This window comes from Momordica charantia (assembly GCF_013281855.1).
Source record: "Momordica charantia cultivar OHB3-1 chromosome 5 unlocalized genomic scaffold, Mcharantia_2.0 BLBB01000005.1, whole genome shotgun sequence".
Classification (NCBI taxonomy): Eukaryota; Viridiplantae; Streptophyta; class Magnoliopsida; order Cucurbitales; family Cucurbitaceae; genus Momordica; species Momordica charantia.
In genome coordinates, this window is record NW_028275163.1 from 18,659,791 (window position 1) to 18,673,051 (window position 13,261).

The 13,261-nt window shown below is 40.2% G+C and overlaps 1 protein-coding gene across 1 annotated transcript; it reads left to right on the forward strand.

Annotated features, from left to right (window-relative positions):
- Positions 1-8,008: 8,008 nt before the first annotated feature.
- On the forward strand, positions 8,009-9,447 carry LOC148211495 (uncharacterized). The gene is made up of 3 exons (XM_088124433.1): positions 8,009-8,152; positions 8,489-8,740; positions 8,908-9,447. The coding sequence occupies exons 1-3, from the start codon at positions 8,009-8,011 to the stop codon at positions 9,445-9,447; spliced, it is 936 nt and encodes a 311-aa protein (XP_087980559.1).
- Positions 9,448-13,261: the final 3,814 nt, after the last annotated feature.

Here is a 13,261-nt window from a genome sequence, read left to right on the forward strand (position 1 = left end):
AGAGATTATTATTTATAAGTTAAATTAGAATTTTAAGTCTCACAATTCAACTTTTAATTACAATTTTGTCCCTATATATCTTTTTTTTATGTTGATATTAACTAAAAATTTGAAGTGCCATTTTAAAAATTTGTGGATAAAAGCAAAATTACCTCTTCATTTCAACCTTATGCGCTAATATTATCTCTCTGTCACAAGGAAAATGTGAAGGCTTTTTTTATTTAAAAATTAAGAGAACAAATTATTTTGTGCACATTATAATTAAGCTTATTAAAATTACTTATGTATGCACCTATTTTCACTTTTTAAAAAACATTTTTGAAATCCTAGCCAAATTTTAAATTTTGAAAACTATATATTTATTTATTTTTATTTATTTATATATAAGTTTTCAAGGTATAGCTGGGATTTAGAAAATGTTATTAGTAAATAAGCATAATTAAAAAACAAAAATATTATTAAATAGACCCTATATAACTAGTTTGAAATTTTTGTTGATATATATTTTTATATTAGCTAAAACCAATTTCATATATAATAATAAAAAAAAAATTGTGGCCTATTAAATTTTCATCCACACAATGTGTCCATAGATTCTGAATGGAATTTTATTTATTGACATTTTTTTTTTGCAAAAACATTAAGTTTTATTTAATCATTTTCTCTATTTATTTTAGGTGTATAATTTAATTTATTTGTATGTTTCGGCTAGTTTGAAATGTTTTACTAATTGATTATATGAAAATTGTGTTTTAATTGTATTGAGAGATTTGTGGTTGAATTGGAATTGTGAAAATTCACTTTCCTTTTCATGTCAATTTTTCTTGTCTATTTATTGTGTAGTCTTGGAATATATCAAGGGAGAAGTGTGGAGCAAAGTTTGTTTTATTCTCTCAAATTGTTCAAGCATTGTTTATGGTGTAAAATTGTGAGAGAGAATTTTTTATGTAATTCAATAAGTGAAATTCTGTGAGTTGTTTTTCTTTCGTGAGATTTCTATCAACTATTGGAGAAGACACATCCACCATTGAAGGGAGTTCAAGCGGTGGACTACAATACAAGGGAAGCTTGTGTTTGAAAAGATTCAATCGAAGTAGGAGTCGATCAAGTATTGCGGCATGATTTAAGAAGGGAGTTATTTTATGCATAAGTCAACATTGATTGTAAATTATACTAACTTTTGATTATTAATCTTATTCTCTGGGTGTGGCCTCGTGGATTAGGTTGGGAATCCGAACCACGTTAGAAACGTCTTTGTGTCATCTCGCTTAATTGTTTTAATTTCTAAGATCCAAAATTTTGAAACTTTAAAAATAGAACAATATTTTAGCAAGCTAGTTAGATCTTTCAGATTCGATATGAGATAATAGATTCATTAGTGTTTAACCATAAAATCCTAAGGGACACGTCATCCGGTTTCGACCCATGTAGCGCGAGGTCGGGTAATGGCCGAACTGAACACGTAACCGAATAAGATGTCGAGATAAACAACTTACTTCTCTTTTTACACCACGATAGCCAAACCACTCTCCCACTCAACATGCAGTTTTCCTATTTTCATAGAAAACTAACTGCATAATTCAAAAATGGAGCCAAACTCCTCAACGACTATTTGGCCACTACCCATCTATAAATACCACATGGTTAAATGAACACGGTATGCAAAAACTGGTTATTATACTCTGTAATTAATTTATTTGGCACAGAGACTAATTAGATCGTTGGAGTGCTTACTTGTTTTTGCAAGTTCAAATCCACGAGTGTTCTCAGGATTCTATTGTGATTACCGGTTAATTTTTGGTAAGAACAATTGGCGCCATCTGTTGGAAACGAGAGTTCTCTTCGAATCTAAAATCGACAAAGCAGCCTTTGTGATCAACCAGCAAAGCGATGGCTGATGAAGGAATGTCACAACGGTCGTACACCAGCAGCCGCACTCAAAACACAGTGCGCACTCCGAACCGTGGGCGAGGAAGACCGCTATTGATGCAAGGCGGTGGAGGAAGAAGGAACGTGGCACGACCAAGTTCCTCAAGCACCGCCTGGCAGATGGGTTAGGAGTTGATGAGGCTACATGCAGAGTTCAACGAGGTTCGATCTGAGTTAGGCAGAGTTGCTTAGTTAAGGGCAGAGATTGTCAATTTGACTACAACTCTACGCCGCAACCAAATTCCGGAGGCAATATCAGGAGACACGAATACACCGGGGCCATTAGTCAGGGTCCGAGAGGTTGATGTGCAGGAGCATACTGCTGAGTCTTTGATTCCAAGGGATCCAGCTCGCGGAAAAGCCCCGGCGGTGTCAAAGGAGGAAGATGCACTCCCGCACATGTTGGTCCATGAGCGACTAAATTTAGGGGCAAGGCGAAACACAACGATGGACCTAAAGGAATGATTGCGGGTGATATTACAACGGAGGCACCAGGCCTCTGCCAGACGTCAAATGAGCGTAATGCACCTCAGCAAGCGGGTCAACAAACTCCGGCTACACCGAATTGGGGATCTATTCCTGCAACAGGTGGGGTCAATTCGAACACAATTCAGCGACCACCAGCCGCGCTGACCGCCACTACTTCTACATATCAAGCCACGGTCGACGTACGGGAGGTTAATGATTCTATGAAAGAAATAATCAGTAAACTTCAGAACGATTTTGAGGCTTTAAAGCAAAGCTGTAAGACTGATGACGCCAATTGGGTAGAGCAGGGTGAGCGGGAGGATCCTCCTTTCACGGCTCCCATAATGGCATATCCACTTCCACCAAAGATGAAGAAATCTGATATGAGACCGTACGATCGATCAACCGACCCGATTGATCATATCGACTTATACGAGGGCTTGATGGAGTTAAATACTGCAGGAGACGAAATGAAATGTCGGGTGTTCTCTATCACTTTTAAGGGCCAAGCTAGATCCTGGTACACGCAATTGAAGCCTAAAACCGTTGGGTTCTAGAAACAGTTGAGGAAAATCTTCATAAGCCAATTTTCGACGCAGCATGACAGAAAAACGCCCGACACACATCTTCTCACCATTTATCAGTCAGAGGACGAGTCGCTGCGTGACTTTGTCTGGAGATTTATGGCGGAGAAAATTAAAGTCGCAGACTGCTCGGATGATGCAGCCAGAATGAATTTCACTTCGGCAATAAATAATCCCGACCTGGTGCATTCTTTTGACATCCAACCAGCTCGGACTTATGCCGAAGCGATCTAGCGAGCGGGCCAGTATATGCATGTTGAAGATGTATTCCGGGCAAAACATCTCCAACATCAAACTGTAATATCCAGACATGCAAAAGCTCGAGGGCAGAGCTCACAGCCGAAAAAAGGTCACACAAATCGTGACTATGAGACAAAGAAGCCTATCCACGACAATCGATCTCGGCCAGAGCGAACAGTAATAGTTCACGATCATCGATTAAGAGAGTTCGACCATTACACCCCACTCAACGTCCCCCTATCAGAGATCCTGGCCAACATCGAGAGTAGCGATTTGCATACGATGTTGGAAAAATCGAGTAAAATGAAGTCGAGTCCAGATAAGCGGAGTAAGAGCAAATATTGCAGGATTCATAGAGACTATGAGCATGGTACTTCGCAGTTCTTCAACTTGAGAGACCAGATAGAAAACCTGATCAGGCGAGGCCATCTGAAAAAAGTATGTTGGGAAGAAAGATTCCTGTTCTTCTCAAGGGAAAAGAAAATTCGACCAAATAGATCATAACGATCAAGACAAATCTCCCTCACCCAAAAAAAGGGAAGTGGCTGGAAAAAGGCTCATGGTGATAAACACTATTTTTTGTGGTCCAAGTGGAGGACAGTCAGGCAATAAGAGGAAAGCCCTCATCCGAGAAACTAGCCATGAAGTCAATACATCATATGTTCGATCAACGGTGGCAATATTTTTTTCTGCAGACGACTTGGAGGGAGTTCATGTACCACATAATGACGTTTTGGTGATCTCACATATAATTGATAATGTGCAGGTCCGACGGGTACTCATCGATGGAGGGGCATCCACCAACATACTCTCACTCTCAACATATCTTGCTCTAGGATTGGAGAAATCGCAATTGAAACGATGTCTAACATCCCTAGTCGGTTTCTCAAGAGAAATGGTCGCAGCAGAGGGTTGTACTGATCTCCCAGTCATTGAGAAAATGACAGTAAAGTTCGAAAGGTTGCAGAGTTCGTCATGGTTGATGGTGCGTCGGCATATAACGCTATATTAGGACGACCATATATACACGAACTGCATGCTATCCCTTCCACGTACCATCAGGCGATGAAGTATCCAACTTCTTGTGGCGTGGGGATCATCAAAGGCGAGCAGAAGACCTCACGAGAATGTTATGCGACAGCACTGAAAGGTACTCGGACTTGTGCCGTCGTCATTGGGACTACTTCATCCGAAGTGACACCAGGCAAAAAGCTCAACAGTGAACTCGGATGGGGAACGTCGAGGCAGGAGCTCGAGCAAATTAAGCTTGGGTCTGATGAGAAGGTTGTCAGCATCGAATCGGAGCTTTTCGATAAGAACTAGTTAATTTTCTGCAAAAAAAATGCCGATGTATTCGCATGGTCTCAAAGGACATGTCAGGAATAGATTCCAGCGTAATAACTCATGGGTTGAACGTAGACCCAAATTGTAAACCTATCAAACAGAAACGTCGACTTGTTGATGCAACTCGTAGCACTGTAATATCTGAGGAGGTTAATAAACTCTTCAAAGTTGAATTCATTAAAGAAGTTTATTACCCCGCGTGGCTCTCCAATGTTGTAATGGTAAAAAAACAAATGGAAAGTGGAGAATGTGCGTCGACTTTACGAATTTAAATAAGGCTTGTCCAAAAGACAGCTTCCCACTTCCCTGAATTGACCAGCTCGTCGATGCGACAACCAGTCACGAGTTATTGACCTTCATGGATGCGTATTCAGGATACAACCAAATAAAAATGCATGTACCCGACCAAGAACATACGGCCTTTGTAACAGATCAGGGCCTACTGTTATAAAGTAATGCCCTTTTGGTTTAAAAAATGCTGGGGCGACATATCAACGATTGGTTAACATGATGTTCAATAAGCAGATAGTTCGTAATATGGAGGTCAATGTAGACGATATGTTGGTTAAAAGCCTTACAGCTGACCAACATGTGGCTGACCTGACTGAAGCTTTTGGTGTATTGAACCGCTATTAAATGAAATTAAACCCAACAAAGTGTGTGTTTGGGGTTTCTTCAGAGAAATTCCTAGGATTTATGTTCAATCGCAGAGGAATAGAAGCAAACCCAGATAAAATTAAGGTCGTGCTAGAGATGCAATCTTGAAAGAGCATGAAACAATTGCAATGCTTGAACGGCCGAATAGCCGCACTAAATCGGTTTGTATCTCGCTCAACCGATAAGTGCCTTCCATTATTTAAAATCCTACGAACAAAAAGGAAGCTTGAATAAACCGGTGAATGTGAACAAGCTTTTCTCAAACTGAAAGAATATTTAAGTTCGGCACCATTATTGTCAAAACCAGAGAATGGAGATTGTCTATATCTATACTTGGCAGTTTCGAATTCTGCAGTCAGTTCGGTCTTAATAAGAAATAATGGAGGAATACAAACCCCAGTGTATTACACGAGTAAGTCACTGACTAATGCAGAGACAAGATATCCGAATATCGAAAAGCTAGCTTTGGCTCTAGTAACTTCGGCTTGGCGGTTACAACCCTATTTCCAGACGCATCAGGTTGTTGTTCTAACGAATTTCCCCTTGCGATAAGTTTTTCGAAAACCAGAGACGTCGGGAAGGTTGATGAAGTGGGCTCTAGAGTTGAGTGAGTATGACATAAGTTTTGAACCACGAATGTCCTTGAAGGGATAAGATGTAGCTGATTTTGTAGCTGAGATGACACCAAACCATCCGGTGAAAGATTCAAAACAACAATGTGAAGAGATGTGAATCCCGGAGCGAAAGCGGACCGTCGTTCGTGACTTTTGGGAAACAAAATCAAAAGTGTTGAGAAGAAAATACAGGGGAAAGTCGTTACCTTTGAAGAACTGTTCTTCAACAATTTCCCCTTAAACACCACCACCGAATCTTCCTTGCTATCCTCTTGGGTCTCGGGATCGTGCTTGTAAGAGCACCGTTTGGAACGAAAGGGAGTATTCAGAGAGGGCTTGAGAGAGATTAGGAGCTGCAAAAAGAAGAACAAACAAAAGCAGTGACGTAGGGAGTTACCCCATGTCACTTAACTGCTCACTCCCCTGCAATTTTGCAGAGGGTTAAATATTAATAATAATAATATTATTAATATTAATAATATATATATATAATAATTAATTAATCATATTAATTAATAAATATTAATTAATTAATAATCTAATTAATAATTAATTTATATATATATATATATATTAAATAATTAACACTTAATTATTTATCTCATAAATAGAATCATATTCTATAGCATTTCTCTCGTATAACCGATAGTTCTAATGTACATCTTATGCACATTATTTTTAACCTATAGTTTTAATATGAATCTTATTCATATTAATTTTATTTGAATCTCATTCAAACAAGTGCTCTCATAATATATAGTTTTAATTTAGAATTAACTATATATTATAATGTATCAATATACATATAAACCCTTAAGTAATTTGAACAGTTAAAATTCTTCCAAAAAACTTGATCCTCGTTTTACCCGTTATGAGCTAGCAAGGGGACCTAATGGACCTACAGATCAAAAGCTCCAACGATGCGAGATTAATCTGTCAAACTCATTGATCGAGTTAATCAACATTCGTTAACTACGAGTCACTCCACTAAAGACCCGCAGTTGCACTCTTCTCACTGCAGAATGTTTTCGTGTCCATGGATATACAACCATTAATGACAAGTCAATCCTTCACGAGTGCTCGTAACTCAAGTTGGGTCAAATTACCGTTTTACCCCTGAGTTACATCTTACTCCTTAAATACCACTGCTCCTCTAATGAATAACTCGGTTATGGTCCGACCAATAACCGGAAGTTCCTCTAGGGCCAATGAGAGGGTGGGGCCCCTTGTTCAAGTCCCGGAGTCAGCATTTAAGAGAACACTCATCTACTCCCCTAAAGTCGGGGAGAAATGAATTCCATCTTGTGAAGTTATGTTCCCAGCTCCCCACTCGGCTAGTCCCCAAAATGGTAGGAATGTTGAGTCGGCGACTCGGGCCACTCTCACCCATACAAATCAAAGGACGAGCCCTCACGGGCAGGAGTCCATAACTCACTCAGGATTGAGAATGAGTTGCCTGTTCATCCTAAGAAACAGCAATCTATTAGTTAACGGTGTAACATCTAAAGATTGTCTATTTCGTGGTCTGATCTTATACAAACTCATTGTATAGGATACCCTCACTCGCATGTCTCCACACGAACGACCTGGATCGAGTCGTCTGTAACCTTTACAGAGTGGGTCGTATCCATAGTGTTGCCAGGATAAGATACTCAGCCTTATCCATATACTATAGACCCTTTAGGTTATTTACGGGACATTATCCACTTGTATATCAGGGGTATATCAATTATATACCCAGTATATCAAATATATACCCAGTACATATACTGTCCCGGTTACACTAAAATAACCTCGGATGTTTAGTTTATTGGATTTTGGGCAATGCAATGCTATGAATTCAACAACAAATTTATTGAATATACATTTGTTTTTACACAAAATACAAACTACGAGTTTAGGGCAACACACCCAACACAATGGACACTCTATGTAGATGGATCCTCTAATGAAAAAGGATGTGGAGTTGGAATCCTCCTTCAGTCTCTAGAGGGGACTCGATTTGAATACGCATTACGATTTAAATTCAGAACGTCGAATAATGAAGCTGAATACGAGGCACTACTGGCTGGCCTTCGCTTGGCTCAAAGCATGGGAGCAGACTGTTTACTAATTGACTCCTAGCTTATAGTCAACCAAATAATTGAAGAATTACAAGCCAAAGATGAGAAAATGGCCAAATATCTAAGGAAAGCGAAAGAAAATTTGGCTAAATTTAGAGACATTGTGATTCACCAAGTTCTCACGTTTGAGAATTCCAACGCGGATGCTCTCGCGAAATTGGCGGCGGCGTTTGAGACCGATCTGGCCCGCACGGTACTGGTTGAGGTGTTGAGTTCACCATCTATTGAGCAAGAAATACATTGTGTAGTAGAAGTCCAACCTCGATGTTGAATGGATCCAATCATTAAATTTCATAAAGAAATTCAACCAGACCATCAAAGCGAGGCAAGAAAGTTGCGACTCCAGGCTACTCACTATATCCTTCAAGGGGAAACGTTGTACAAGCACGGGTATTCCTTACCCCTACCTAAGTGTCTTGCACCGGGCGAAGCAGATTATATGATCCGAGAGACGCATGAAGGAAATTGTGGAGATCATGCTGGGGCTCTAACTCTAATGTCGAAAATCATCCGGCATTGATATTACTAGCCGAGTATGAATAAAGATGTGAAAACCTTCGTGCGCAAGTGTGACCGATGTCAACGGTATGCCGATCTGATAAAGCAGCCACCTGAAAATTTGACACAGATCTCAAGCCCATGGCCTTTTGCCCAATGGGGAATTGACCTTATTGGACTGCTACCAACTGGGAAAGGCCAGGTGAGATTCGCCATCGTTGCTGTCGATTACTTCACTAAGTGGGCTGAGGCTGAACCTTCGGCCACTATAACAGAAGCTAAGGTGAGAAATTTTGTCTAGCGAAGCATAATTTGTCGGTTCAGAATTTCGAATGCTATAATAACCGATAATGGGAAACAATTCGATAACGACAAATTTAATCTCTTCTGTGCGAACCTAGAAATAAACACTTTACATCTTCATCAGCCCATCCGCAAGCTAATGGTCAGGTGAAAGCAGTCAATAAAATTTTAAAGCGAGGATTAAAAGTGAGGTTGGAAGAATTAAAGAGTCAATGGGCCGAAGAACTCTCAGGAGTATTATGGTCTTATCGAACAACATCGAGGGGCTCAACGAATCAAACACCATATTCGCTAGCTTTCGGCACAGAAGCGGTCATTCCAGTTGAGATCGGATTATCGACAAAACGGACCACGTGGTCCTTTGATGAAGATCAGAATTCTGAGGCATTGTGTTTAAGCCTGGACCTTCTCGAGGAAAAGAGAAGAGATGCACAACTGAGAAATGCTGAGTATCAAAATAGGATGGTGAGGTATTATAACTCCGGAGTTAAGCAAAGAAGCTTTAAACCCAGAGACCTTGTGTTGAAGAAAGTCCTTCAGAAAGCTGGGGATTTAGAGCCAAACTGGGCCGATCCGTTTAAGATTAAAAGTATCGTTCGACCCGGCACATATCATTTGATAGATTTAAACGAAAGACAACTAGCACATCCATGGAATACAGAACATCTCAAATTATATTATCAGTGATGTCTGTAATTTAAGTCAGCGTCTTATCACCCTAACTTGAAATTAGGGGCTGTCAGGTGTGTAACATTGCTTTTAGATTAGTAGGATTAATCTAATGTTGGTGTTGTACGGATCAATTATATATTAGTCTAATGTTATATTGATGTTGCACGTACGTATCAATTCTTATCTTGATTCCATTGTACGAGTGATTCGATCTACAAATAAACAGTTGTAAGTAAATGAGTCTGAGTCAAGTGAACTTTGTAAACAAAAACAAAAGAAGATTCACTCATTTGCAGCAAGCTATTTTTAATTAAATCGATATACTCGTATTACAATCAGCAAAGGGGGGGAAATAGAAACAAATAGTTAAAAAATAAAATAGGAGAACGAAGAGGCCACTAGCTCCGTTTGTGCTTCCTCTCCATGGACAGCTGCCGCTCCAAGAAGGTAATACGGCGTTCCATGGCACGACTCTCCTCCTCGAGGACCAGCTTTTCTTTCTCCCAACTCTCCTTCTCCTGCTTCAGGGCCTGACATTCAAACTCGTACCTCAGAAACGTGATTGTTGACTCTTGTAGTTCATTTACGTGTCGCATAACTTCCCCTTTTAGCGGGGAAGGCGAGTGGACAAAGGCTCTCTTTCATTGACCAGTGAAGGATTGGGGGCAACTGGAGAGGTCGGAACAGAAGACGAATAGGAGGAAGAAGATGAAAAATCTCCAGAATGATCGGAGGAAATCTCTATACAAGATATGAGAGGACCGTCACTTCTTCAGACATGGCGTAATAAGGCTTGAAAAAGGGAAATGAAATGAGATGATAATGAACTACCATCGACATGAATATATAAAGAAGAGGGAAGAAATCTAAGCGTTAGTGGAGAACCTAAACGACGTCTAAAGAAATTAAAGGCGACCATGCAGTCAAATTAATTAAAGATCGCAGAAGAATAAATGAGAAGATAAGATTTGATACAGAAAACCGTGCCCAAGATTCAAGGGCGATTACGTTTAAAGAATAATAATATTAAAAAAGGAAATTACGTTGCGATTCAAAATACCGTTCAAGTTCGGAACGTACAGTAGCTGGAATTGCCCATTGATTCCTCTCTAATCGATAGATGGGGGATCGAGTACGGTTTCATTGTTTATTCCTATTACATTGTTAATTCCAATCTCGTTATCAGTCCTATTTAGGTGTACCAGTTCGACTTCTCCTAAAGGGGTCAAAGTGCCATCTCTTCATGGCTAGTTCCTAGTCGCAGTCAAACATGGAGACGAGTTGATCAGGTCGACTTCTTTAGCAAATCTTTTTAACCAGTCGACCGCATATTCGAGATCGAAGTACTCCAGATCTTTCTCGAGTTGCCTGAATTCAGGGAAGTTAGACATTATTTCGTATAGAAGGTCAAAATTGCTGATTTTCGCCTCAGTGTTCGCAAGTCTGGATTCTGTGTCCGCAAGCTTTGACACAGAATCTTCAACCACTTTTTCAAATTCACGAAATTTAGACTCAATTGTGGCTAGATGCGACTCAGTTTGGCTGAGTTTCAATTTGGTATTCACCAATTCTGCTTCAATCGATTCTCTCCTGACAACCTTCGCATCCAAGGTTCGGGTGAGCTCGGTCTCGATTGTTTTCCTTTTCTCGACCTCTGCTCTCAGAACGTTTCCTGTAGAGGTCTTTAGCTCAGCGAGTTCCTCCCGCAGTTGAGCGACAAGAGGTCCGACTTGATCAGCCTCGGCCTTCAGCTCGGAATTTTCGACTTGTAGACGAGACACTTCTTCTTCCAATTTGATCTTATCAACTTTAAACTTATTGTTTTCAAGGATGCATTTTTCAGAGGCAGCAACAACATTGAGAGTCTCACACTTCAAGGTTTTAAACTCTTCCTTCTCTTTGGCCAAAAACTTTTGTTCTTTACGAAGCTCCTTCATCAAAATATTGTAATTGGCGAGCTGAGCCGAACAGACATTGGCTCTTCTGGTGGCCTCTGTGAGCTTGATTTCATTTTTATGACCGGCCGTGTCACGGTGAGAGAGTTCCATTTCGATGGAAGCCACTCCGCTACAAGAAAGAGCTAAGGCCTAAAAAATTGAAGTTGAGAACAAGTCAAAAATAGCAAAGCTAGTAGAAGAAAAAGAGGGAAAGTCAGGGTTTACCCTTGCAATGCACGTAGTGGTCTCGTGGAAGAGTTCATGGGATGATGAAGGGTTGATACTTCGGATATGCTTCTCCGATTCATCCGAAAAAACAGGGTAAAGCCTGTCTGTGAGAGATAAAGTCTCACCCGCACATAGATAAGTCAAGAAATGGGGCACCAAATCCGCAGAGACGAGTGGAGTTCCAGAAACCTCAAAAAAGCCTTCCCTAGCATCGGAAGGCCCAGTGGTGAAACCCGCATTGCCAGTTAAAGGGGAGCGCGATTGAGCCTCGTCGAGCTCCTGGAGGGATATCCCAGGTCCAGTTCCAAGGGCTTCAAGTGCAGAGGCGGTCTCTTTTCGACCTCCGGACGAAGGGATACTGACCTCAGGAAGAACAGAGGGCGGAGCCTCTGTCTGAGGATCAGTTATCTGTGTGCTGACCAGGTCGGCTAATTCTTCATCACGTCGAAGCCTTTTTCTTCTCAAAGGCGAGCCCTCAGTGTCGCTTGATTACGCTTGTTTACATGCGTAAAAAGAAGGTTTTAGATACTGTTTTTACTATGTTTTAACTTTGTTTCGGACTTTTCTCGGTCATTTGAGTTCCAATTCATGAAAAATTCATATATTATGGTTTGTGGTTGGCTTATATTATATTTATGACATTTTAGGACCATTTGGGAGTGGAAATTAATCAAAAGAAGCAAAAAGACGGAAAAATACCTCAGGAGGCGCCAGGCGCCTGGGCTGCTGCAGAAAACGTGGTTTTCTTCCAACTTTGCCCTTAATGAAACGCGTCTTCCAATGCGTTTTGGTGGTTCCAACCGATGCATACGTGTAGAAGAAGTGTTCCACTATCAGTTTGAGCACGATTTAGTCAGTCAAAGGAGTTGGAAATGGGTGATCCACCATCGTTTTAGGACCTACCTAACCAATTCTGCACAGCTATAAATTCCAGCAGCTTCTCTACCAAAATCATCAAGTCTTGCTTCCTTCTCTTGATCAATTTTAGTGTTTCTTTGTTGCTTTCTAAGTACTTTTGAGTTGCTTTCATTAGTTGCTTTTAGTTTTTAAATCCCGAGCACTTTACATTCCTTTATTGAGCTTTGTTTTGTTTCCGTTGTTACTTAGTTATTTTCTACTTATTCAAATATATAAAAATCCAGCACTTTGCTTATCTTCCATTTTCCTTTACTTTATTTTTAGTTAAGAGAATTGTGTTTTTGGAGGAAAGAGCACGTGACACTCCCCCTTGCTTGAAAGAGAAGGGCGAAGCTCTCAATCCCGAGAAAAACTCTCTGTTAGTTAACTTTTGTTTTTCACACATGCAATTCACATTCAACCATTTTACTTGCTGTATTTTCTTCAATATGTCTTTCTAAATTCCCGTCTCTAGCCCGGTTATGGATAGTTAGCCTTTTATTTCTAAAAAGGGTTGCTAAGAAGTAGTGTTTTTGCTTTCCATTCATTGCTCAACATGTTTTCCCAAAAAGTTAGGATTTAGAGAAGGCCACTGTAAGTCTTAACAAGTCAATACTGAAAAGGTTGCTTATTTGCATTGTTGAGTGGTTAAACCGAGGAGAGGAGCGTCTTAGACATAAGGGTTCCACTTAAGTAGCCTAGACATAGGACCTTAACCCGAGGTTGCGACTATTTCCATCCTAAAACTAAGATATCTCTCATAATAG

What these genes read in the sequence shown, in the direction of transcription:
- LOC148211495 (XM_088124433.1), top strand. Translation starts at nt 8,009, where the DNA reads ATGGCCAAATATCTAAGGAAAGCGAAAGAAAATTTGGCTAAATTTAGA. An exon ending in AGACCGATCTGGCCCGCACG is followed by an intron (nt 8,153 to 8,488) that starts GTACTGGTTGAG and finishes TGATATTACTAG; the next exon opens with CCGAGTATGAATAAAGATGT. An exon ending in CCACTATAACAGAAGCTAAG is followed by an intron (nt 8,741 to 8,907) that starts GTGAGAAATTTT and finishes GCTAATGGTCAG; the next exon opens with GTGAAAGCAGTCAATAAAAT.